Source organism: Anolis carolinensis, chromosome 4, assembly GCF_035594765.1.
Source record: "Anolis carolinensis isolate JA03-04 chromosome 4, rAnoCar3.1.pri, whole genome shotgun sequence".
Taxonomy (NCBI): Eukaryota; Metazoa; Chordata; class Lepidosauria; order Squamata; family Dactyloidae; genus Anolis; species Anolis carolinensis.
This window is the reverse complement of record NC_085844.1, coordinates 218457887-218481690: the sequence shown is the minus strand read 5'-3', so window position 1 is coordinate 218481690 and position 23804 is coordinate 218457887. Positions and strand designations below refer to the sequence as shown.

At 41.5% G+C, this 23804-nt stretch overlaps 1 protein-coding gene across 2 annotated transcripts in view; it reads left to right on the top strand.

The window, feature by feature from the left end:
• The window catches only part of dlgap4 (DLG associated protein 4), a 459488-nt gene that overhangs the window by 310264 nt on the left and 125420 nt on the right, over positions 1–23804 (top strand). For both annotated transcript variants that reach the window (XM_062978819.1, XM_062978818.1), the window contains one exon: positions 11569–12612. In XM_062978819.1, coding sequence (XP_062834889.1) covers positions 11659–12612 — 954 coding nt within the window. In that variant the 5' untranslated portion in view covers positions 11569–11658. The remainder of the gene's footprint in view (positions 1–11568; positions 12613–23804) is intronic.

The window sequence follows — 23804 nt, the reverse complement described above, 5'->3', positions numbered from 1 at the left end:
CCAAAGCTTAGAAGGCTGGAGAAAATCTACACCTTTAGGCTGATTTCCTTTCTCTTCATCACACACTATTGGGGAGATTTTGGCACCCAGTAAGATTGACATTTTAAAAAGAAACACACACACACACACACATACAAAGCCCTTTTATCAGAAATAACTGGCATGTGGCTTAAACCGCTGCTTACAGACCTTGATAAATTTTTCAAGCTGTAAGGATCATGGGTTTAAGAAAAATTAATTTTATGCTTTTCATCCTCCCAATTTAAAATAAGGAGGGGGGAGCTTTTCTTCTTTGTGTCTCTCTGGAATGCATCAAAGATTGCAAGAGGGAATTAAAATGTAATGAAAACAACTTAATCTGTCTCAGAGGAGAAAGGCTATTTTTTGGAAAGGCGGCTTTTCTACTTGCCCTACTGGGGTGGCTGCCAAAAGGGTAGAGAAAGGACAAGTCAGTGTACGTGCAAAAATCTCGAAGATGGATGGGTGCTCTGGGCATTCTTGACTACCCAACACCAAGATTATCCAGGAATGTACAAAGTAGTCCAATTAATTTCACACCTTTGCACTCACTGCTGTATCGAAAACAGGACCTGGAAACTTCACCTTTTGGACAACGTAGACATCCTCCCTGGCTAGGCATCTCCCTTGAACCATCACTAGTTGCAATAGCTGACAACATGTACACCATGTAAACTGGAAATAAGAGAAAAATGAAATTGCAAAGCAATCAACTTGCAGGACCAAGATCCAAAAATATACATCTTCTGAAGAAAGCATTTTTGGTAGCAAAACCACAAGGAGCAATTATTTGCCTGATCTCATTGGCTGTACCCCTCTCCCATTGGAGAACAGAGTTGTATACAAGCCAGTCCTGGGGCCCCTAAATTAGCCCAGATTGTCCCATGTTGTAGAGAATACTCAGTTTTCAGTCTAGTCAGTTTCTTTTTCTACACTAAGGTCCCCGGAAAAAGGAACAAAATGGTTTGGGGCAGCCTTGGGAAAGAGGAGAAGAAAGGAGGAATAGAAATATCTTTTTCTGTTGTCTTTAGCCTTGGGACATTCTGAGACACATATAGTGCTACCAGGAAGATGATATAGCTTTCCTCCTGGCTCTTTCCTTGACTCCCCTTCTTCCTGACCCTCACCCCAGGACACATGAAATCTCAATGAGCGGATGTCAGAATAACCAGAATGCGCATTTCTCCCCCACTGTCTTCATGTTCTCATCGGAGCCCATTTTCCTTTGTCCTCCACGCTCAGACACCAAGCTGGAAGTCTTCAAACATTCCCCTTTCAGACCCTTGTCTTCATGTCCTTCTGTCTCCCAGGTCTTTTGTTTGAAATCTGTCTTGCTCTCCAAAAATTATGTAAAAGAGAAGTGTGGGGGGGGGGGGGATGCACAAAATCCAGAATGTAGGATCAAAGCATGACCACTAAAATTTGATCACTGTCTTTGAGCAAGCCAGTGAACACATCCATGTCGTCAAGCGATGGCTAATCCTGTCACATTGTCAGTTGAAGAAAGATTAAATTTCCAGTCCTGTAGTTTCATATATAAATGTTCAGTTTGTATCTGAAAGGAAAGGGCACCATCTTGCTCTTCATGTAAGAAAGGACAATGACCTACAATCCATGACTTCCAAGCGGTTATTTTGGAACAAAAAGAATTGGAAAGGAAGATTAGAAAGAGAAACAACCAAATGTGAATATATTAGCAACTCCATTAACAGAAGCATGAATGCTACATATATTAATATATGTGTTGTCATAATACAACAGTTACATTCTCCCCATAAAAGTTCTCTTCACAACAGAACTGGCTGACTAAGAACCATAATTTATTGCTTCCACTTCTCAACATTAAGAAACACAAGCCATTCATGCTGTCAGGCTGCTTGACAGACTTGTATCATCTTACATAGCTTTTTGAAGTTTTATTACCAGGGACACAATTTGCATCTTTTTGCATCCCATCACATTCTGATCCCACCCTCTACAATTATGTAATCATTTTTGAAATACCCATGGTTTAATACTGTATGCCATCAGTGTGTCTGAAAAAATGAATTGAAATCCAGAGAATTGCATCCAAAAAAAGTCAAAGGCGTTACTAGATTTGTCCCCTACCCCAATCTTTCTACTCCTTTTTTTCTTTTTCGTTTTCAGTGTTATTAGAAAACAAAATATCTTGAACCACTTTTATGTTTGAATTCATTGGTATGATCTCTCATCCAAGAAGACCCCCAAGTACCTGTATACAGAATAAGAGAGGTGCTTCTGGGTCTGTGCATTTGAATACAATTGAAAAGGCTTGCCGTGGCTCATTAGAGCTTTGTAGTGAGTAACCGTTGGATGCAGAGCTTCTAAAAGCTGGAAGCAATGCCATCATGGGGGCAAGGTTAAAGCATCTCCACTTAATAATTTGTTATGCAGTTAGTGATACTGTATCTGTATCCCTAATGATGGAGAGAAACAGATAATAATGCAACTAGAGTGGCAGGAACACAAAAGGCACTGTGGTCTCTTAGATCTGACAGAGATTCAGTGGTGGATTTCAGCAGAGATAGGAAACATTAATAGGGAAGTGATTTATATTTTGTTATCACTAAATAAGCTGAAAAGCTTGAATTAATTACATTTGCACCAAAAACAGGATGTTCATAGCACATTGATTTAAAGTTGGCAACAAATTTATTTTATGTTACAACACTAAAAAATACCATCCATGAGTTTATTCTCCCCATCATTGTAAGCTTGAAAGAAAAAGAAACAGCTGCATGAATTTTTGATAACTCTGTTTCTCATCCATCCATTGAAAGGGAACAAGTATGGTTATAAATAAACCATTTACATAGGAAACAAAAGTGTTTATCTCTCATTTTTATCCCAAACTATTTTTGAAGATCTAGACCCTCCCCTCTGCCATCAAGAATATTCAACAAGAATAATTCTTTAAAATATTTTTAAGAAAAATTCTACCCACTTAGATGTTTCTCTTTGGAAAGCCAAATGTTTGCTTCCGTTGAAATCCAGATGATGTGAGGCTCAATTAAAACAGAATCTCAAGTATGTTATCAAATAATCTGCATCTTTTATCAGTTGTGGTATTACCACGAGCTCTGCATGGCATGTCTTGTGTTGTGTCTGAAAAAAGATATGGAAAATTCAGTGAAGCTCACATGGGCAAGAGGACATTTATTTGTGGCATGCGTTAAAATATCTGGAAATGTACTCTTCAAAAGAGTTTGTCATTTTATGTCATTGATAGTACTTTGAATACTCTGTATATAGTAGTTTTCCTTTTTAAAGAGCAATTGCCTTAGCTGTCCACAGTGTTGCTGGGACATTTTAATACATCTTTTATCCAGCAGTACAAAAAGCTAGGTCAAGATCAATTAAGGTTGAAACCCATTCACTCTGAGAACAATTTTTCTTGCATTGTTTACTGCAGACCTGTTGCTGCATCCTAACACCAAGAGTCCATGTTTCTCCAGCTCTCTTTCATCATCCTCTCAATGCTAACACTGATTTTTAAACATTCAAGCTTGATAGAAGACAAAGAGGAAAGTGCAGGTATAAAAAATCTTGGTAAAAAGTGACTTCACTGTCAAAGAGTTTGTTACTTTCTTACTTTTTTGCCACTGCTGCAGAGTTAAAAATGTTATATGCTGGAAGCACTTTTGTGCTCTCCATGAAACAACTGAACTGAGAGAAATGATATAAAGCATAGTGCTCCTAAGTACTGTAATATGCTTGTGCGTAAAGCAATCTCATACTGATCATATTAATGGTCCATCTAGCTCAGCATTTTGTCTGCCCAACAGACCACACTGGCTGGGTGATGCCTCCAGGAGATCTGCAAACATTAGGAAATAGCTGTATTCATCTCCAACTGCTACTGCACAACATCAAGCAGTCAGAGGTAATGGCTTTGTAAAGAAGCGATTTCACCAACAAGTAATCACCAAAGCAAGAAGTCTGACCATTTCCTGCTCAAACCTAGCTGAAATGAAGTCTGCAATATAGAAAGAGATAATGGTTTGGCAATGTTACTTGTTAGATCACAACTCCCATATTGGCCATTCTGTCTGGGGTGTTCTGGGAACTGTAGTCCAAAAGGTCATTTTGCCTATCTCCAATACAAATACAGGCTGGGTGTACACACAAAAATATCCATGTTATTTATGCTTACTCTTCCTTTATTAAAATCATATCTTAATTTCTCCTGTTCCCTATAAGAGAGAGGGGGGACCCCACTATATTAAGGAAATGGTGGAGTAATGTGACTGGCCAGTCCAATTCCTTTGGTCAGATCTAAACTGAATTTTTTTTCAAAAGGGAAAAAGCCACTTGCATTCTGACTGTATGATCATAGACTGCATCATCCACCTCTAGCCCCAGAAATACTTTTTGTAAGCCTTTTGCCTGTTTGTTTCACTGCAAAGGTATGACTCCTGCTGCAGAAAGGCTTCTGAATACTTTGTGTGATTTCAGGATTATCCATGAATATTTTTTTTTTATTTGAGCACTTCCTATGAGAGAGACTTTCTGAAAACAGCTGACACCTCACCCTGCTGCCTTGGTCCTCAGTTTTAATGTATTAAGTCTTGATATTTCAGTTATATTACCATGGAGCCCCTGGTGGTGCAATGGGTTAAACCCTTGTGCTGGCAGGACTGCTGACTGACAGGTCGGCAGTTGAAATCCAGGGAGAGCGGGTGAGCTCCCTCTATCAGCTCCAGCTCCCCATGTGGGGACATGAGAGAAGCCTCCCACAAACATCTGGGCATCCCCTGGACAACGTCCTTGCAGACGGCCAATTCTCTCACACCATAAGCAACTTGAAGTTTCTCAAGTCACTCCTGACATGAAAAAAAAGTTATATTCCTGACACCTCTTAAGCAGCAGACTTTGCTGCCGAAGCCAATGTATTTCACTCCATGCTGATCCAAATTTCTGCCTGTGTTTATTATGGATTTTGTTTTTAATTTTGTTTCTCCTCTCACCCTTTCTTCAAATGCCATGCCCTTGGGAAGGCTCAGTGCGGACAGCCACTACTCAGTGGGGCTGCTGCCTGGTCCAGCCCATAAGGCTTTGATTGACTGATGCCCCCATCCCTAAGCTTCACCCATTGGCCAAAGTTCACCTGTTAAATCAAGGACTCAAAAATGATAAGATGCCAAAGGTACTCCAATTCGCAGCCTTTAGCCAGCTACCTCACTAGACTCTCTTTCATGGCTTTTTTGTTAGCTTGCAGTGTTCTTGTTTGTTCAATGGAGAATTTGCCTGTTTGGATTTTGGAAGTATGACTCTGATGAAAAGAAGGAAAGGTGGGAAAGTCATTTTCCCAGTAGTTAAGAAAGTAAGAACTGTCCAGTCCACCACACTATTTTCATCATAGCTGACTGGAAGCATATAAGATGTTTATTAGCAAGATCCAAGTTCAAAACATCTTCGTTGTTAGATTTTCTAGGAACTACTATACTACTGCCCTGATACTGGAAGAAATATATTAACATCAGATTTAGGAGCCACTGATAGCCTTAAGCTCCATATATTCAAATCCCCATGTTAACCTACCCAGGATATCAGTCATCACGATACCTTACAGAAGTGAATTCCACTGTTTGACTATTGAATGGATGTGCATGGGTGAATGTAGAATCACAGAAGTTAGTCCCACTTCTAGCTTGTGACACTACCTAGATTCATTTCAAGGCCTATACATAGACTGTCCCAAGTTATGAACAAAGTAGGTTCCATAGGTTTATTCTTAAGTTGAATTTGTGTATAAGTTGGAACTGGTACATTTCTAAGTGTACCTCCAGCCTATATATATATATATATATATATATATATATATATATACACACACACACACACACACACACACACACACACACACACAGAGGGGGGGGAGGGCGTGCTTTGGATAGCATAAGGTAAAGGTTTTCCCCTGACATTAAGTCTAGTCATGTCCAACTCTGGGGGTTGGTGCTCATCTCCATTTCTAAGCCGAAGAGCAGGCTTTGTCCATAGACACCTCCAAGGTAATGTGGTTGCATGACTGCATGGAGTACTGTTACCTTCCTGCCAGAGTGGTACCTATTGATCTACTCACATTTGCATGTTTTCGAACTACAAGGTTGGCAGAAGCTGGGGCTAACAGCGGAAGCTCACTGGATTCAAACCGCCAACCTTTCGGTCAGCAAATTCAGCAGCTCAGCAGTTTTACCCACTGCACTGCCGGGTATGGATATATGGATAGCATACGGAAGGGTTAAAACCCTTGTGATGTTTGTTTTACTATCTGTGCCTTTGTTCAGAAGATTTCACCTCACTTTCTGTCCCTGTGATAAACAAGGATTGTTGATAAAGCATCAGTTGAGACACCTTTTCTTCATGATAACCCTTTCAGGATTGACTTTCCCTTCCTAGCGATGGATTTCTCTCAGTTCCTCTTGTTTCACCCGTTCTTAACTATGAGTCATTGTAAGTCATGTATTTTTAACTCAGGGACTGCCTGAACCTGTGTATAGTTGAACATGCATAGATTCAACGGAGATTATCACACAGATCGAGGCAAGTAGAGTACTCAGATACACTCCCCCACTTCCACATGCATATCTGACCATCTGAATAGAGCTGTAATTCATATATTTGTTAGGGTTTCACAGATAAAAGAGCAGAAACAAACAAAATGTGATTGCTATGACCAATCTCTTAGCAAAGAATAATTCAGCACAGACAAATGCAGCTTGCCAGTCAAGTATCATGATCTTCCAAGGGCTTGACAACCTACACCTACTCATGGTGTCCTAAACAGCGGAAAAAATGACAATTTATAGAATAGTTATCAACTGCTGAGTTATGTTTTTATGATGTTTTATATTTTTATGTGTTAAATGCTGCAATTGCAATATATTTTATGCTGAGATATTTTATTGTTGTTACTGGGCTTGGTCCCCATGTAAGCCGCCCCGAGTCTCCCTTGGGGAGATGGGGCAGAATATAAGAATAGAGTAGTAGTAGTAGTAGTAGTAGTAGTAGTAGTAGTTGTTGTTATTAACAGCATAAGCAGATGTTACTGCATTTGGGCCAGAAGGAGAATAGTTTGTGATACCACAATTGCACTGAGACTCATTCACACTATAAAACTATATCACTACAATTCTTTTTAACAACCATCCCAAGATTCTACAGCATTGAGCCAGGGCAGTTAAAAAACCATCATGGTTGCATCCTATGCAATCCTAGGATTTGCTGTGTAGGAAAAGGCATTTAGTGTTCCAGTCCCTAAGATCATTTCAAATTTATAGTGATCTTAAGACAAACCTATGTGTCACGCCCAAGGCTACGGAGCACCAAGAACCAAACACGGAGGCCAATAACTATCTAATATCTTTATTAAGGAAATATATAAAAGTAATAAAAACAAGTAGAAAATATAGTCCAGAAGCAGACCTATCAAATGAGGTCAAATATAGTCCAGAAATGTTTTGTCCAATAAATGATATTAGAGTTCAAAGTTAAATCCAAACCAATAGTGTGGGGAAACGTCCAGGGTCTTTCAGGTAAAAATCCACAACAAGGTACGAGGGCAAGACTTGATTCTTGAAGCAAGGTCCGTGGCTAGAAGCAAAGCGAGGCAATTCTTGAAATACTTGAATGAGCAAGGCAAGGAAACTGGATTTGCGGACTTTGCGAAGTCCACACAAGGCTGGAACGCGATTTCACTCCTGAAGCTGCTCTGTTGACTCCGCACGGATCCAACCGTGCCAGGCACCTATATCTGGGTCTCGTTTTCCCATCAAACAGGTGTCCAGCGTTCTCTTTCCCTAGAGAACGGAAAACGAAACCCAGTTTTCTCCAGATGTGAGACTCCCTAGATTTTCCCAAGGGAAGCATGGCTAATCAGTGTCTTGTTTAGCTGCGATTCTCAGACTCCTGCAAATCTGCTCCCTTTCTCTCCTTTCCGCAGTATAGGACTGTCTCCTGGCAAAAGGAGGCGAGGATTGCTCAAGGTCTTTTTTAATTGCTTCTTGGGCAAAAACATTAACATCAGGCATCTGAAAGGATTCCGGCTGTTGTTGATCCGGAGAAAACCCCATGTTTTCATCCTCATCTGCCACAGGGACACTAGGAGCGGGACTACAAGGCCCATGAGTCATCACACTATGATGGGGTTCCTTGACAAAATTTGTTCAAAGGCCTCTGAACCTGTCTTTGCCTACCACTGAGTTACCATGGCCAAGCGGAGATTTGAACCCTGGTCTCCAGAGTCATAGTCCAATACTCAACCACTGTACCATGTTGACTCTCTTCTCTCTTTGAAAACGTATAACTGGGCCTTGTATCAGGCGTGATGGAATTACTTCCAATACTGCATGAAGAATATGTCGCACCTCAGGATAGCTTCACCTTGCTGAACACACCAGGCTGTACACAGGTTGAAGTTTCCTGTAGTTTATTGGGAAATAGGAAATAAATAGTTCTTAAAAAGCAAAAGTAAAGATTCAAAAGATTGTTGCAAAACCAAGGCTATACAGATGAATCCAAGAAAATCTTGGGCATAAAACAAGGTTCCATTAATATATGACATAGTCCCATGAACTTGATTACAGGATAATCCAAGAAAGCAAGAGCTGCTTTTAACTCCAACGAGACGTTGCTTTGACAAAGATTCCTCTCTCAGCAGACTGTTTTAATAGCATAACATGAAGGCATTCCTTTGCTCTTTGACCTCTCTCTTATTTGCTATTCTAAGACTTCTGTGAACCCCCCTAAATTCCAAGCAGCTGGTCCAGTCCAGAGATGCTGTATCGTCAAGGCCAAACTGCTCATTAGTATTATCAGGCTGGGAGCTGCTCTCCCTTCCTGCTTCTTGCACCTGGGAAAATCAGCATCAACAACACCATTTCCTCCTGTGGGAAAGCCTCCCTGTTCCCCATCTTCCACAGCAGGAACACTCTGCACCTGAATCCCATAATTCCTATCAAAGTCATCTTGAAACTCATCCTGAACCTGAATCCCCTCATCCTGAACCTGTATCCCAAAATCCTCATCAGAGTCACTCTGAGGCTGAGTCACAACAGAATAGCTTTTCTCTGGTGGTATGTAAAGAAGTGCAGAAAACATATGCTTTGTTCTACATCAGGCCATTCAAGCCTGTGACCCTGTATGCTAGCCAAGTTGGACAGATGGTCTGTCGAGATCATCTCCTACTTCTGATTATGGTGGCCAAATGTGTAACACTTCGAAAGAAAGCAGGCATGAAAGTGCAGTAATGCACCTGGCTATCCTGGTTATTTCTGCAAGGATGAAGGCATCTATTTGTTTGCTGTAGGATAGGAGCTAATTGCCTACAGCAATCAGGAAGGAAGATTTGACAGCTATTATCTTAGCATGAATAGCTGCAAACGCTCTTACTAATGTAGAATTGTGTGTGGAGGACTCTGTGTTCTTTCCTTCCTATATGCATATTTATGGGCAGATCCATATGGATATTGCAGAGCCCAAATGTATGATTGATGATCCCGATTTGTCCTTGACCTTTCTGCATTATCCAATTAGCTTTGCTACTGCGGGGGAAATCATGGCCCATTGCTATGCTGACCCAACTGCCTGTTCCATGGAGGCACTTGTCACATCTCTATGCGAGTTCCCATTCAACATCTTATCATTGCAATCGCAATGAATTGGAGAGCACTTTACAGCTGCTTCCTTCTAAACTCTGGAGTGTCTGATGCACAATAACATGATGAGAAATGGAAAAGGAGCCAAGCCAGAGCATTTGGCAAGCTTGAAATTGTAAGGATGCAAATAGAAGAATAGCATTTCCTTTCATTTATTTTTTCCCCTGCAAGCAGTTATTAAGGCACAGTCCTTTCATATTCTTATAGATTATGATACAATGCTTAGCAAAACTGTAACCAGAACTCTTTATCAGTATCAGAAATGTGATGGCATGCCCTAGCCTTTCAGAGAACTATGGTGTCTGGCTTTACTCGGGGCTATCTGTATACCTTCTGTTAAGATCAAGACCCTTAACATACAGAAGCACTTTCGGCAAGATGAAAGTTAACCAAAATGAGTTTATTGAAAACAAGATGAATAAAGGGTTAACTCCACCTGGGGCTATTGAAAGATAGCTTAAAAATACATGACAAAAGGAGATTTTGCTGGTCGCAGTCATCTCTCTGGGATCTTGAAAGTCTTTTGCCTCTGATGTAAAGCGATGGACTTTGTTTTTTACTTTGTGAAACTTGGGCCAAAACCAAGCTTCAGTTGTCACTGGGACTGATGGTATATGAAGAGTTTAGAGCTAAAGATGCATGTTTGGATTGCTAGGGCCTAGGATTTCCAGACCTCTAAACTCCGTAGCTCTATTGCAGAAAGAAAAGAGGGCCTAGCAAAAAAGCTGTGTGCAGGCAAATGGACTAAACCAACTAAGGCTGGCCTCTAGAGGGTTTTTAAAGCTCCACCCAAAAACTAATACAAATGGAGGCATCAATGCTATTTGGAAACCTAAACAGAGGGAACTGAAGCAAACAAGAGGAAAGGCAGAGCTAAGACTTCACAAGGAACAATACAATGTATACCTGTTTTCCTTACAGCTTGCTCCTTGGAATTCTGCTTGTTTATTCAGTTGCTTTTAGTTTGATTTACTCATGTGGATCAATGTACTGTCAGCCTGATTCATAGAAATCCGAGTTTTGAAGTCTTTTTTGCATCCTCCTTATACCTGTAGTCCAAACTTAATGTTGACCACTGAGTTTACCTATGGGGCAGATTAATCTATGATGATTGAAATGCCATTTGTAAAGGAACTGTATGTAAAGCAAAAGCAGGTGATATTAATAGATTTGGGGAGGGGGGGTAATTTAAATCCATGACTTCATCTGCCCTCCAGCTAACTGCACAATATTTTCAGATTCTCAGCTAATTAAGATGAGTAAATGTTAGAATAATTCCTTTGGGGAATGTGAATGGAGAGAGGTCATCTTAATACTTTAGGAAATTTTCTGGTTTGCTAGAGGAGCACTATTGAAATTCAAGAGGGAGATTGACTTCCAAAATAGATTAAACATGTTGCATTTGGAATTGACTATTCCTATTTATAAGTCATTTGGATACCATAAAAAAACAAAGAAGTCTTGTAGCATCTTTGAGATCAAGAAAAAATCTTTCTACACAAACTTGCATAGATTTGATATGATTTATCAGATGCAACTGAGTCTAGGAAAGCATATGCTACAAATCTCTTTAAATCTCAAAAGTGCTGCAGGATTCCTTTGGATATAGCCAGATATTATAATTATCAGGGCCAATTAAATGCCAAAAAGGTATGGGAGCTTTCTATTGTGGACTTTCTAGTTTCTTGACCAGCCAATAATTTCTGTAACACCTGATTGTGGTTGTACTAATAAAAGTATTGCTTGAATGTGAATTTTGATGACATAATGTTTACTCTCTTTACTAGTAGAGCTTAATGGATGCTTGCTTGGAAGGGTACTGAGAAAGCACTGATCCATCACTTATCACTCTGTCTGTCTGTTTTGGTTCTAGGACTATCTTCCAATGGAGCAAAAATGACCAGGACTTGATGTATCCTCAGCACCATCTTCCAGAAGCAATGCTCTAGGAAACCATAGCGCTATGAAGGGCTTAGGCGATAATAGAAGCCGCCATCTTTCTGATAACCTGGACTCGCCTCAAGACTCTCTTTATGCTACCCAAGACCGGAACCCTTATCTCCTCAGTCCCACAGACTCCTACACAATGGACCCTCGGTTCCCTACACCAAATTCTCTCCACAGTGACTGCCTCCTTCCACTCAACAACCAAATTTCTAACAGCAGCACATTTCCACGGATCCACTATAACTCCCACTTTGAGGTACCTGATGAGAATCCCTTCCCAAGCCATGCCCAAGCCACCAAGATCAACAGGCTTCCTGCCAACTTGCTAGACCAGTTTGAGAAACAATTGCCCATCCACAGAGATGGTTTTAGCACCCTCCAGTTCCAGAGGAGCTCTGATGCCAAACAGCGGAGTGAGAGCCCCGGAAGAATCCGGCACTTGGTTCACTCAGTCCAAAAACTTTTTGCTAAGTCACAGTCCCTGGAAGGAGCCTCCAAAGGCAGTGTGAATGGCAAGAAAGGCATTGAGGACTCTAAGCAGAACCGCAGGAGCAAGAGCAAAGACCGGGCAAAAACTACTGAAACAAAGCGCAGGACCAGATCCAACATATCGGGCTGGTGGAGCTCAGATGACAATCTGGACAATGACACCTGCAGTTATCGTAATCCTATGGGCCTCATGACCCTTGGCAGGCAGCCCGATCATAGCCAGCCCAGGTACTTCATGCATGCTTACAACACAATCAGTGAACACATGCTGAAATCCTCCAAGAGCAATAATGACCTCAAGGTCGCCCCTTGCACCAATATCCCCATCAGCAGTGAGTCCAACTACATAAAGAGAGGCTCCTGGTCCACGCTCACACTCAGCCATGCTCGGGAGATGTGCCAAAAAGCATCCGCTACCATTGACAGAGCGCTGCTGAAATCCAAGTCCTGCCATCAAGACTTAGCCTATCAGTACTTGCAGGTGGGTGCCAGGCTTGGGCCTTTCAGGTACATAAATGTTTTATAAAGGGCACTTGGATTCTAAGCAACCAAGGAGACTACTTTTCTTTCATTTTCAGGAACGTAACATGGTTGTGGCTAAATAAATAATTCATTCTGTGTATCCATTAATTCAAGCCCTCTTGCTCTATTCTTGCCTAGTGAGGTGTAGAGCTAGATAGGAATAATATAACAGGGACTTGCGTGTTAAAGTTATCGCTGAGAGATCTTCTACTTTGACCTCTTGAACAGAGATTGGAAATAAAACTTTTTGGATGGCAAGTCCTAGACTGTTAACTGGGTAAATTCCATTGTTTTTTTCAGTTTCACAAGCAGTAATATTTTTGTATATGTGTGATTCCAAGGCACACAACCACTTGTAGAACTGATTGGGCAATTATCCTGGTTATGTAACTAGTACTTATACAAATGGAAAGTGCCTTAGATTTCTCTCTTGCACATATTTGGGAACTAAGAGTACATCTACAGTGTAGCATTCATGCAATTTGACACACCCTTAACTGCCAGGGCTCAATACTATTGAATCCTGGGGTTCACAGTTTGGTGAGGCACCAGCACTCTTTGGCAGAGATGGCTAAAGACTTTGTAAAGCTACATTTCCTATGACTCCATAGCACTGAATCATGACAATTAAAGTGATGTCGAACTACCTGCAGATGTGCCCAAGATGTCTCCACAGTAGATCATATTTGCTGACTCGGAACAATTTATCCACATCTTCTGACATAAAAACATTATACATGTCTCCAATTTTGTTTTTATTGCTTCCACTTGCAAAAACAAGGAAAAAGTAAGATTGAAACTTCAAAAGTTGTGATAAGTGTTCTGGAAGGGATGTGCTATTCAGAGATTTTGCTCAGGAAGCACATTTCAGGTCAGAGGTGTTCCACAAAAAAGCTAATCTTACCTGGAGTGTTCAAAACCATAGTTTTCATCCTAGAATTGTCACTCTAATGTCTACTAGGGTTAAAAGCACAAAAGGCACACATTCAAGCTTTCAGAAGGTGATACAGTTGAGAGGGAGCATCAATGAATAATAACAGTAAAAAGAGAGAAACTAAAAAGAGAAAAGTACAGCACTGACCATTGTTACCTTTTGTATTTTCTGCTCTTTTTATGATAATTGGAATTTGTGTTCTAATTAACATGTTGATTCATCTATCTCAGTGTTGTTAACTCTGATGGGCAGCTCTGCCAAACATCTCCCGATAATATTTTTCCTAGCCTTACTTTGAAAGCCCTGGTATTTCCTGGAAGTCTCCCATTCATCACTAAGTAAACGTAGTCCTACTTAGCTTCTAAGATCAGATGAGACTGGGTGTCTTCAGTACAATATGATAGGATCAAGAATTGTTATTGAGTCATTACAGTTATGGACAAGAACAGAATGTTTCCAACTTTGTTGCTGTTGTTAATTGTTTGTGATGACATAGTGACCCTATGATTGCCAAGACAACTTGTTACCAACAGCCTATCATCCTGCAAGCTCGGGGTTGTAGCTGACTACATTGATTGAGCCTTTTCACATCTTTTTCTCTTTTTTACAGCCTTTCTCCGATCATCTCATGTGTCCACAATATGATAGCCTAGTTTAGTTGTTTTTGCTTCTAGGTTTGATTTGCCCTCAGACTCATTTATTTGTCATTTGGGTGCTCTATCGTACTTACAGACAGCTCTTTTAGTACCCCATTAGTCAATTCTCTTCCTGTCAGCTTTCTTCAATTTCCAGCTTCCACAGCCATAGATAGAAATCAGAACTACTTTGGCTTCTAGCTTACTGATATTGAATGCAACATTCAAGGAAAACAGAAAACAAATGCAGAAGTAATTTTCATCAGGAGCCATTTTTAGCCTTTCCACTAACAGTGCTTTGTTACACATATCACTTGGCAAGACCCTTAAAATGAAAAACACGTTTCTCCTTTACCAGTGGGTCCTTGTTTACTAATCTGTGAGATATGCTTGAATAACACAATTAGATCTGCATATCCCATTCTTAACTACTGGCAGCTTGCAAGCAGTAGAAGCTGATGCAGGCTTGATCTCTGGTCCTCTGCAGTAGCACCACAGCATATGGCGAGAGCACACTCTGTGGCATTCAGCCCAGTTGGGAAATATTTTGCTGGGGAGAACTACCGATTTTTCCAAATGGGGACCTGAAAACAATGGGGCTTGTTTACCTTTGGAAAAGATGTGTATTCATAACCTAAGGGAGGGAAAACACAAGATTCTTTGCTTTGCTTTTTTCAAAAAGCATATGGTTTACTATGATTTTTCTGCCTATAATCATTCTTAGAATGACTCTACCATATACATTACCATGTGTTTTTATGAGCTCCATTTTATTTACAGCTGTACTGTTAAAGAATCCTTATTGAAACCATATCTAGCAATTCTAAAGTAAATATAAGAGTTTTCCCCTGACATTAAGTCTAGTTGTGTCCGACTTTGGGGGTTGGTGCTCATCTCCATTTCTAAGCGGAAAAGCCGGCGTTGTCTATAGACATCTCCAAGGTCATGTGGCCAGCATGACTGCATGGGGTGCCATTACCTTCCCGCTGGAGCTGTACCTATTGATGTACTCACATTTGCATGTGAACTGCTAGGTTGGTAGAAGCTGAGGCTAACAATAGGAGCTCACCCAGCTACCCGGATTCAAACTGCTGACTTTTCGATCAGCAAATTCAGCAGCTCAGTGGTTTAACCCACTGTGTCACCATGGGCTTCACAATTCTACCGGCTAGTAAAGTCTTAAGGCAGTGGTATTTAGCATCTATTTAAGAATATACACAGAACCTAGATGTATCAGACCCAAGTCCATCCATAAGAGGTTTGTCAAACATTTTATTTCATTGAGCGACCATTTGTTTATTTGTGCTCCTTGCATAGAACCCATAAGCAGAGCATGAAGCAGTAGCCATCTCCCACGGTTGTTCCCCAGGAAATGTTATTTTAAAAGAATACTGTCTCTGAACCTGAAAGCAGCACATTGTCTTTGACAAACCTATCTGCCAAGATGTCATACTGTGACCCAGGATAAAATGTATACTGAGGGTGAACTGGACCTCCCTATTGCCTAGTCTTCACTGCCAAGGACAAGTCGAAAGCCAGCATTGAGCCATTGTCTGTTATTCTCTTCTTATATTGCATTAAGTTGGAAGTCGTTGCTAGTGCCACATGCATGTGGGTGTGGGTTTACACAGACACACAACTCAGGCAGTAGGGAAAGTAACACAGTGCCTACTATGACTTCTCCCTGCTTCCTAAGGGACTTCCGTGTCCTGAGCAGCCAGCTTGAAAACACGAGCAAGAAGACAATGCTACAGCTACACATTTCAGGTCTATTGATTAAAACTAGAAAAGGACATGAGAAGCATTTTAGAATTTAAGGCTCAATGCTCAGTCTCCCCATTCCAGAGGTCAGTGGCATTTGGGTTTGCAGACTTGAACGTTTCAAAAAGTTACAAGTTAGGACTTGGCCTTCACTACAGTGGTTTTGTAAAAATATATCTATACCCATTTTGCTTGGGTCGATCAAGATTTTCTCTCTCTTCATTACAAAGAATAGGGTGCCTGAGATAGTGGCACCTATGTTTTCTGATGTTTTAGTGTACACACATTTTGTGTCATATACAAAAATATAAAAAATACTCTGTATGAAATTACCTAAAGACATATATAAAAAGAATTTTATGTTTAGATTTGGGCCCTGTTTCCAAGATATCTCGTTATGTAATATATGTTAATACAGGTATTTCACAACCCAAACCTAATACTGGAATATCAGATAGACTGTACACAATGAAAAATGTATGGTTTGCTTTAATTCAGGTTAGAAAATGGGAATGTAACATAAAATAAAGTTTCAGTTACTCCTAAGTTTTAAAAAGAGGTATTAGGTTTGGAAAAAGTCTGATTGTTGAGAGTTGCACTTGGCCCAGGACATCACCCTCCAACTATGGTATTCGACAACCATTAAATACAATAGCCATTAAATAAGTAGGCATTGACTCATTGCCCTTGCTGATTTAAGAATCTGGTACACACAGAGAGCCTTATCACCACTCTTGCTTTACAACCAAACTAGGAAGATGTAGCTGTTCCATCACATCTAGTCTGACTCTCACAGAGGTAATAAATCAATGTTTGAGCTGTGCTGTTTCAGGCAGCAGGTGGATGCTCACATGATTGAATGCTCTTTGGTATAAAACAAGTCTTTCCATCTAGGAAACTCAATGTGAGCAAGAATTGTTTCGTCTAAGCATTATTTTTTCCTGCCATGCCAATTTTATAGGTGACAAGATGAGTTTTTACTTTGGTTTGTTTTGAAGTGGTCTTGACTGGTTATAGATTTACTACCATAGTTAGAGCTAGCCTTTCTGAAACATGCATATTTTAAAAAATAAGAAACAGAAGATTTTTTAGGGTTTATGGCTTTATTGACAGCTATCTCTGCTGCCAAAAGTCTAAGGCAGATAACACTATGTAACACGATTTTTGTTCCTAGGTTATGAATGTCATTTCCTAATTGGTTTTATCATAAAACATGGGGAAAGTTTATTACAAATGATTAAAAATACTACCCTCAGCCACAAAATGAAGTGTCTAGAGTACAACTACTACTTTCAAAATAGGTACCATACAATTAAACAGGAAATAACACTTTCAAACAGGAACAGGAAAATTTTCAAATTTTCTTACATAGCGTAATTGTATAGATTTAATACTATATCGATTTGCATGCAAGACCTGTAACAATATGTTGGATTATATTCTCAGACTCTAATAGGATTGTCAGTTATTCCCTATTGTATGTGTTTCTTCCTTTTTGAAAAATTCTGTTTGGTACACCATACCCACAGATTCTGTACACACAGGTTCAACCATCCATGGTTTGAAAATATTCTTCCCCAAAATTCCGAAAAGCAAACCTTGATTTTGCTATTGTGCACAAGAGGCATCATTTTACTATGCTATTGTCTATAGTTTGACTTCAGCATTCATGGATTTTGGTATCTACGAAGGTGTCTTGGAACCAAACTGCTGCGGAAACCAAAGGTCCACTGTAATACTCAATATTATATATTTTCTGGTCAAGTTTTTTGTTTGTTTATTGAGTGGGTTTCCTCGGGTGGTGTGTGTGTGTGTGTGTGCAAAATGCAAGACTGGAGGGTTGTGCTTTTCCAAGCCTTGATATTTTCCTGAGCAATTGCTACACACCTGAAAAATATGGAATGATGAGTACAATTCATGAAATTCTAAAACAATCCTTTTGAGAGAAGCCTAGCATGCCTATGTTTGCAGCATCCTTCTCTCTCATCTTAAAAGTAGCTGCCTACTGTCTGAAAATGCAGAACATTGTGTAAGAGTGGGCCAAAATAATTGTCTTGTTGGCTCAGCATTACCACTCCAACTGATAGCAGCTTTCCAATTCCTTGAGTATTGATATCTTGTTTTAATGCTGCAGAATCCTTTATACAACAGTGGGACAAAGTGCAAATTTTCAGATGTTGTAATACACAACTAGAGATGTCAAGAATTGAACCTTGAATCTTCTCTTAGTGAAGGTTCACCTGCATGTCCTTTTTCCAGGTGCTCTGTCCATAGGAGGCCTGTTTCAGGACGTAAAAACAAGTATTTCCAGGTTTATCCACTCCATAGCTCTTTGTTGGCTCAAGGGAAGCAAGCTCCCTCCTGCCTTGCAAGTGTTTAGTAAGGGATATGGGAAATACTGTAAACACATTTTTTTAAAGTCTGGAAGCAAACCAAAGGTGTCAGATGTGATTAGTACTCTGTCAAACAAGTGCAGAAGATTTCATACAACCAGCAGGCAGTGATGCTTTCTCAGTGGGGCTTGGGTGAGGTGGAAGTGCTGGTCTATTAGCAAGTCCCCTTCCTTTTTCTTGACCCCAGGGAACAAATACAAATTGACAGGGCCAAAGAAAGCTGTGAGCACTGGGAGCCAAGGAGAATTTCCCTACCAGCACTTGTTTTATTTATAAACCCTCCAAGGCTGAGACTGAGCAAAAGTGAGATGTTATCAAAACACTGTTGACAGACGGGAGAGGTTTCTACACTGGCTCTTGTACCTGGTAACTGAATCAGCAGCAATATGCCAATAGTGTCGTTGGCGTAAGTAGATACAAATAGCAATGTGCACAACAATTTCCATGTTCTTTTATTCCTAGCAGAAATGATATAACAACAGTACATTAGGATTATAACCAAAACAGAAATAACTACACTCTTGTTGTTCTACTCCTTCCTTTTTAGTTACAGTAGAGTCTCACTTATCCAACATAAACAGGCCGGCAGAACGTTGGATAAGTGAATATGTTGGATAATAAGAAGGGATCAAGAAAAAGCCTATTAAACATCAAATTAGGTTATGATTTTACAAATTAAGCACCAAAACATCATGTTATACAACAAATTTGACAGAAAAAGTAGTTCAATATGCATTAATGCTATGTAATAATTACTGTATTTACGAATTTAGCACCAAAATATCACGATGTATTGAAAACATTGACTACAAAAATGTGTTGGATAATCCAGAACGTTGGATAAGCGAATGTTGGATAAGTGAGACTCTACTGTACTTATATAGCTACAGTGTTATCACCTCACTAAATGCTGGAATGGAAGAACAGCATGCCCTTCCTTTAGGGTGGCCCTGTGAAAAAGAAGATAGGATTCCTGTCTTTTAGTAGTTCTACTGAAGAGAAAGTTTGATAGGCACAGCTTAGTTTATCACCTACTAGATTTTTTTTCTCCCATATAACAATTCAAGCTGTACTTGCAGGGATTCTCTCTTTCTCATAATTCTTAAAAGTACAGGAATGAAGCTGTCTTTTTTTCACATTGCTACCCATAGCCTTCTTTTAAGTGGATCCTTCATGACATTTAGAAAGCTGTCAGAATCCTGATTCTTTATCAGGTATAGTAAAATAATGGAATATTCTTCTCATAAAAGAAAAATAATTACATTTACCCAAAGGCATACCACTCAAAGAGTCAACTTTTAATGGCATGGGAGCATCTGCTTCTTTTGCTATGACTAATCAATTCATAATGTGTCCTTTGTTTCATCAGGTAGGGATAAAGGAGGGAGGTTCCCATGGGTGCAGGTCTTCATCCAGCAGCAAAGTCACTGGAAGGTGGTGTCAAAGATGTTTGAAAGAAGAGGCCCCAATGACAAAGATGTTCCATAGCTCAGCAGGCTTCTTGTCCTGTAAGAAAAGTCGCTTCCATTCTTGGATGGCTTCCCATCATTTGGTTGCCTCTTGCTTAACTTTTATTTCCCTATATGCTTCCCTAAATGCCTCTTGTTTAACCACCATTGTAAGACTCCACTATGCAGCCTTCATGAGAAACTGGCCATACAGAGAGTTGTCTGTCAAATTCTTTTTATTCCTTACCCTTCCCTTACTGTCACTGGAATGTTTTGGAGTGAAGCAGACATTTTATGCTTTATTAAGTATCATGCTAAGCACATCACGGAGCAGGAACCCAACCAATGAGGGGTCCTGCTGCTGTTATTTAATGATATGGGGTCCCCTAATGTGAAAAGTATGCTTGCCTAGACTCCATCACCACACTGCTTTAAAAATTCCCTTGCAGCCTTTGGGTGTGCTCCTGTTCTTTTATTATAAAGCCAGGCAGCACCTCTCAGAAAAAAACCGCAAATCAGTGAGGGAGTGAAAAGTGAACCGCAAAGTAGGGAGAGAACACTGTATTTAAAAACACAAAGTTTAAAAACTTGGCATTATACTAAATTAGTATAGTATAGTACCCTATGCCAGTGGTTCTAAAAATTCTACCCAAATGTGTTCCGGGCTTAATCTTACAGAATCCCCAGCCACTTGGCCAATGGTCAGGAATTCTGGAAACTGTACTCCAAAATGTCTGGAGGATTGGCGATTCAAAACCTCTGCTGTACACTGTCATTTACGACCACAAGAAAACAATCAAAGCAAGATTTTTAAGAAGTAGGCATTTATCCAGAGATGGGAGGATTGAAAATTAGTTGCAAGTTGAATGATTCTCAAAAGAATTAAGTATGTTGCTTGTAAGCTGAAAATGAATTGTATTTTGAAGCTTTAGAAAAGATCAGGATGAATAGGAGAGGAACTGGGATGGTTCTCTAAGTAGCATAAATGCTTTGTTGTTCTGTTCTGTTCATAAAACTAAATTCTGTTCACCTTGAGCTTAGGAAAAGTCACAGTAAGAAGCCCTCCAGCAAAGACAGGATTTTCACCAAAATGGAATGGTGAAAGCATTTAAGAGTAGAATCCAAAGTGCCAGTATAAAGGAGAAAGAGAATTCCTTCTCTTCCACAATTGCCATGGGTTTCTGTACAGGATAGAGGCAAGAAACTCTCTGGCACTCTGGTGAGAATTGGGGGTGTTGAGTAGATTCATCGTTCTTTCAATCAGAGACAGGGGCGGCTCAAGCTATACGCAAATTGTGCATTTGCGGAAGGCGCTATCCTCTGGGGCGCAGTTGAGGAGCCTCCAAGAGAGCGATTAGCAGTAAAGAAACCTAAGGAGCAGCTGCGGCTCTTCCCCCCTCTTACCGCTTCTCCAAAGCTGGGAGGGGGGGAGGAAAGGAGGAACAGCTATCTACGACCTTGCAGCGCAGGAAAATTAAGAGGAGCAAACCTAAGCTACAGCAGTGAGCCTCAAAAAAGGTAGGGCCCTACCTAACCTTTTATTTTTCAGTGATGGGGGGGGGGGGACCAAAAATATTGCTTGCTTATACAGTAGAGTCTCACTTATCCAAGCCTCGGTTATCCAAGCCTCTGTATTATCTAAGCCATTTTTGTAGTCAATGTTTTCAATATATCGTGATATTTTGGTGCTAAATTCATAAATACAGTAATTACAACTTAACATTACTGCATATTGAACTACTTTTTCTGTCAAATTTGTTGTATAACATGATGTTTTGGTACTTAATTTGTAATATCAAAACCTAATTGGATATCAAAACCCTCCTCCTCAGGAGGAGGAGGGTTCTCACGTGGGGGGGCCCATTGAGGTGGTGTGGGGGAGAAGGAAGAACGGTCACCAACAACCCAGGGAGAAGCGCAACAGAGTTATTGCGACCCTGGAGAGGAATAGGTGTGGTAGTCTCCAGGACAGACCCCTCAACCTTAAGGTCCTGCTTCTGAATGCCAGATCCGTCAATGGTAAGACAGCTATCATCCAGGATTTGATCCTGGATGAGGGGGCGGATCTGGCATGTATTACCGAGACTTGGTTGGTTGAACCGGGTGGGGTGAATCTCACCCAGCTGTGTCCACCGGGTTTCGGGGTCCATCAGCAGGCCAGGGTGGAGGGGCGGGGAGGTGGAGTTGCGGTGATCTTCCGGCAGTCTATCGCCCTGATCAGATGCACCGTTCCACAATCTATGGGGTTTGAATGTGTCCTGCTGAAGGTGGGAGCCCGAGACAGCTTGGGGATTCTGTTGGTGTACCGTCCACCCCGCGACCCAGCAGTCTCCCTGCGTGAGCTAGCAGAAGTGGTCTCTAATGCGGCCTTGGTCTCCCAACAACTCATAGTTTTGGGAGACTTTAACATCCATGCCGAGACCACATTAACAGGTGCAGCTCAGGATTTCATGGTTGCCATGACGACCATGGGGCTGACTCAAGTTATATCTGGGCCCACACATCAGGCGGGACACACGTTGGACCTGGTTTTTATTGTGGACAGTGGGACAGTCAGAGTGGAAGAGCAAAATATTCTTCCATTGTCATGGTCTGACCATCATCTGATCTGTTTAAGTTTCGCCGTGGCTTCTAACCTCCGCAGGGGTGGTGGACCCATTAAGATGGTCCGCCCCAGGAGGCTGATGGATCCGGATGGACTTCTGAGGTCTCTTGGGGATCTTCCTGTTCTGGAGACTGGCGATCCTGTTGATGTCCTGGCTGATCGTTATAACAGCGAGTTGGCAAGGGCACTTGACACGATCGCTCCCGAACGTCCCCTTTCGCTGCGTAGAGTCACGTCGACTCCTTGGTTCACTGAGGAGCTGGCCGTGATGAAGCGTACGAGGAGGGGACTAGAGTGCATCTGGAGAAAATCTCAGGATGTGTCCGACCAAGCACGGGCTAAAGCCGCTATTAAGGCTTACTCCGTGGCTCTGCGAGCAGCCAGGAAAGCTTTCACGACTGCCCGCATAGCGTCTGCAGCCAATAGGCCATCGGAGTTGTTCCGAGTTGTTGGAGAGCTCCTGCGGCCTCCTGAGGCCCAGGAGCTTCCCGATGACTTGGCAACTCGGTGTAGCGATTTCGCACACCATTTCGCAGGCAAAGTTGCTCAGATACGTCATGAGTTGGACTCCAGCTTGACTGTGGTTTCAGCGGAGGTAACCGAGGCACCTGTCGGTTCCATCTTATGGGATTCTTTCCGGCTTGTTCTTCCTGATGACGTGGAGGGGATTCTTGGGTCTGTGAGGGCGACCACTTGTGCTCTGGATCCTTGTCCCTCTTGGTTGGTTAAACTGGCCAAAGATGGGCTGTTGGAGTGGTTTGTGGCCATAATAAATGCCTCCTTGGGTCAGGGGTCATTTCCATCCTGTTTTAAGCAAGCGGTGGTAAAACCGTTGCTAAAAAAGACCTCGCTAGACCCATTGGTTTGTGACAATTACAGACCAATCTCCAACCTTCCATTTTTGGGCAAGGTTCTGGAGCGGGTGGTTGCCACGCAGCTCCAGGAGTTCCTCGATGACACTGATTTTCTGGACCGCTCGCAGTCGGGCTTCAGGCCTGGGCACAGTACCGAGACGGCTTTGGTCGCCTTGGTGGATGACCTCCGCAGGGAGCTGGACAGGGGGAGTGTGACCCTGCTGGTTCTCCTGGATATCTCAGCGGCTTTCGATACCATCGACCATGGTATCCTTCTGGGGAGGCTCTCCGGGATGGGGCTCGGGGGCACGGTTCTGCTGTGGCTCCAGTCCTTCCTGGAGGGTCGTTCCCAGATGGTGAAGCTGGGGGACACCTGCTCAGACCCCTGGCCATTGACCTGTGGGGTTCCGCAGGGGTCTATTTTATCCCCCATGCTATTTAACATCTACATGAAACCGCTGGGAGAGGTCATCCGGAGTTTTGGAGGGCGTTGCCATCTCTACGCAGATGACACGCAAATC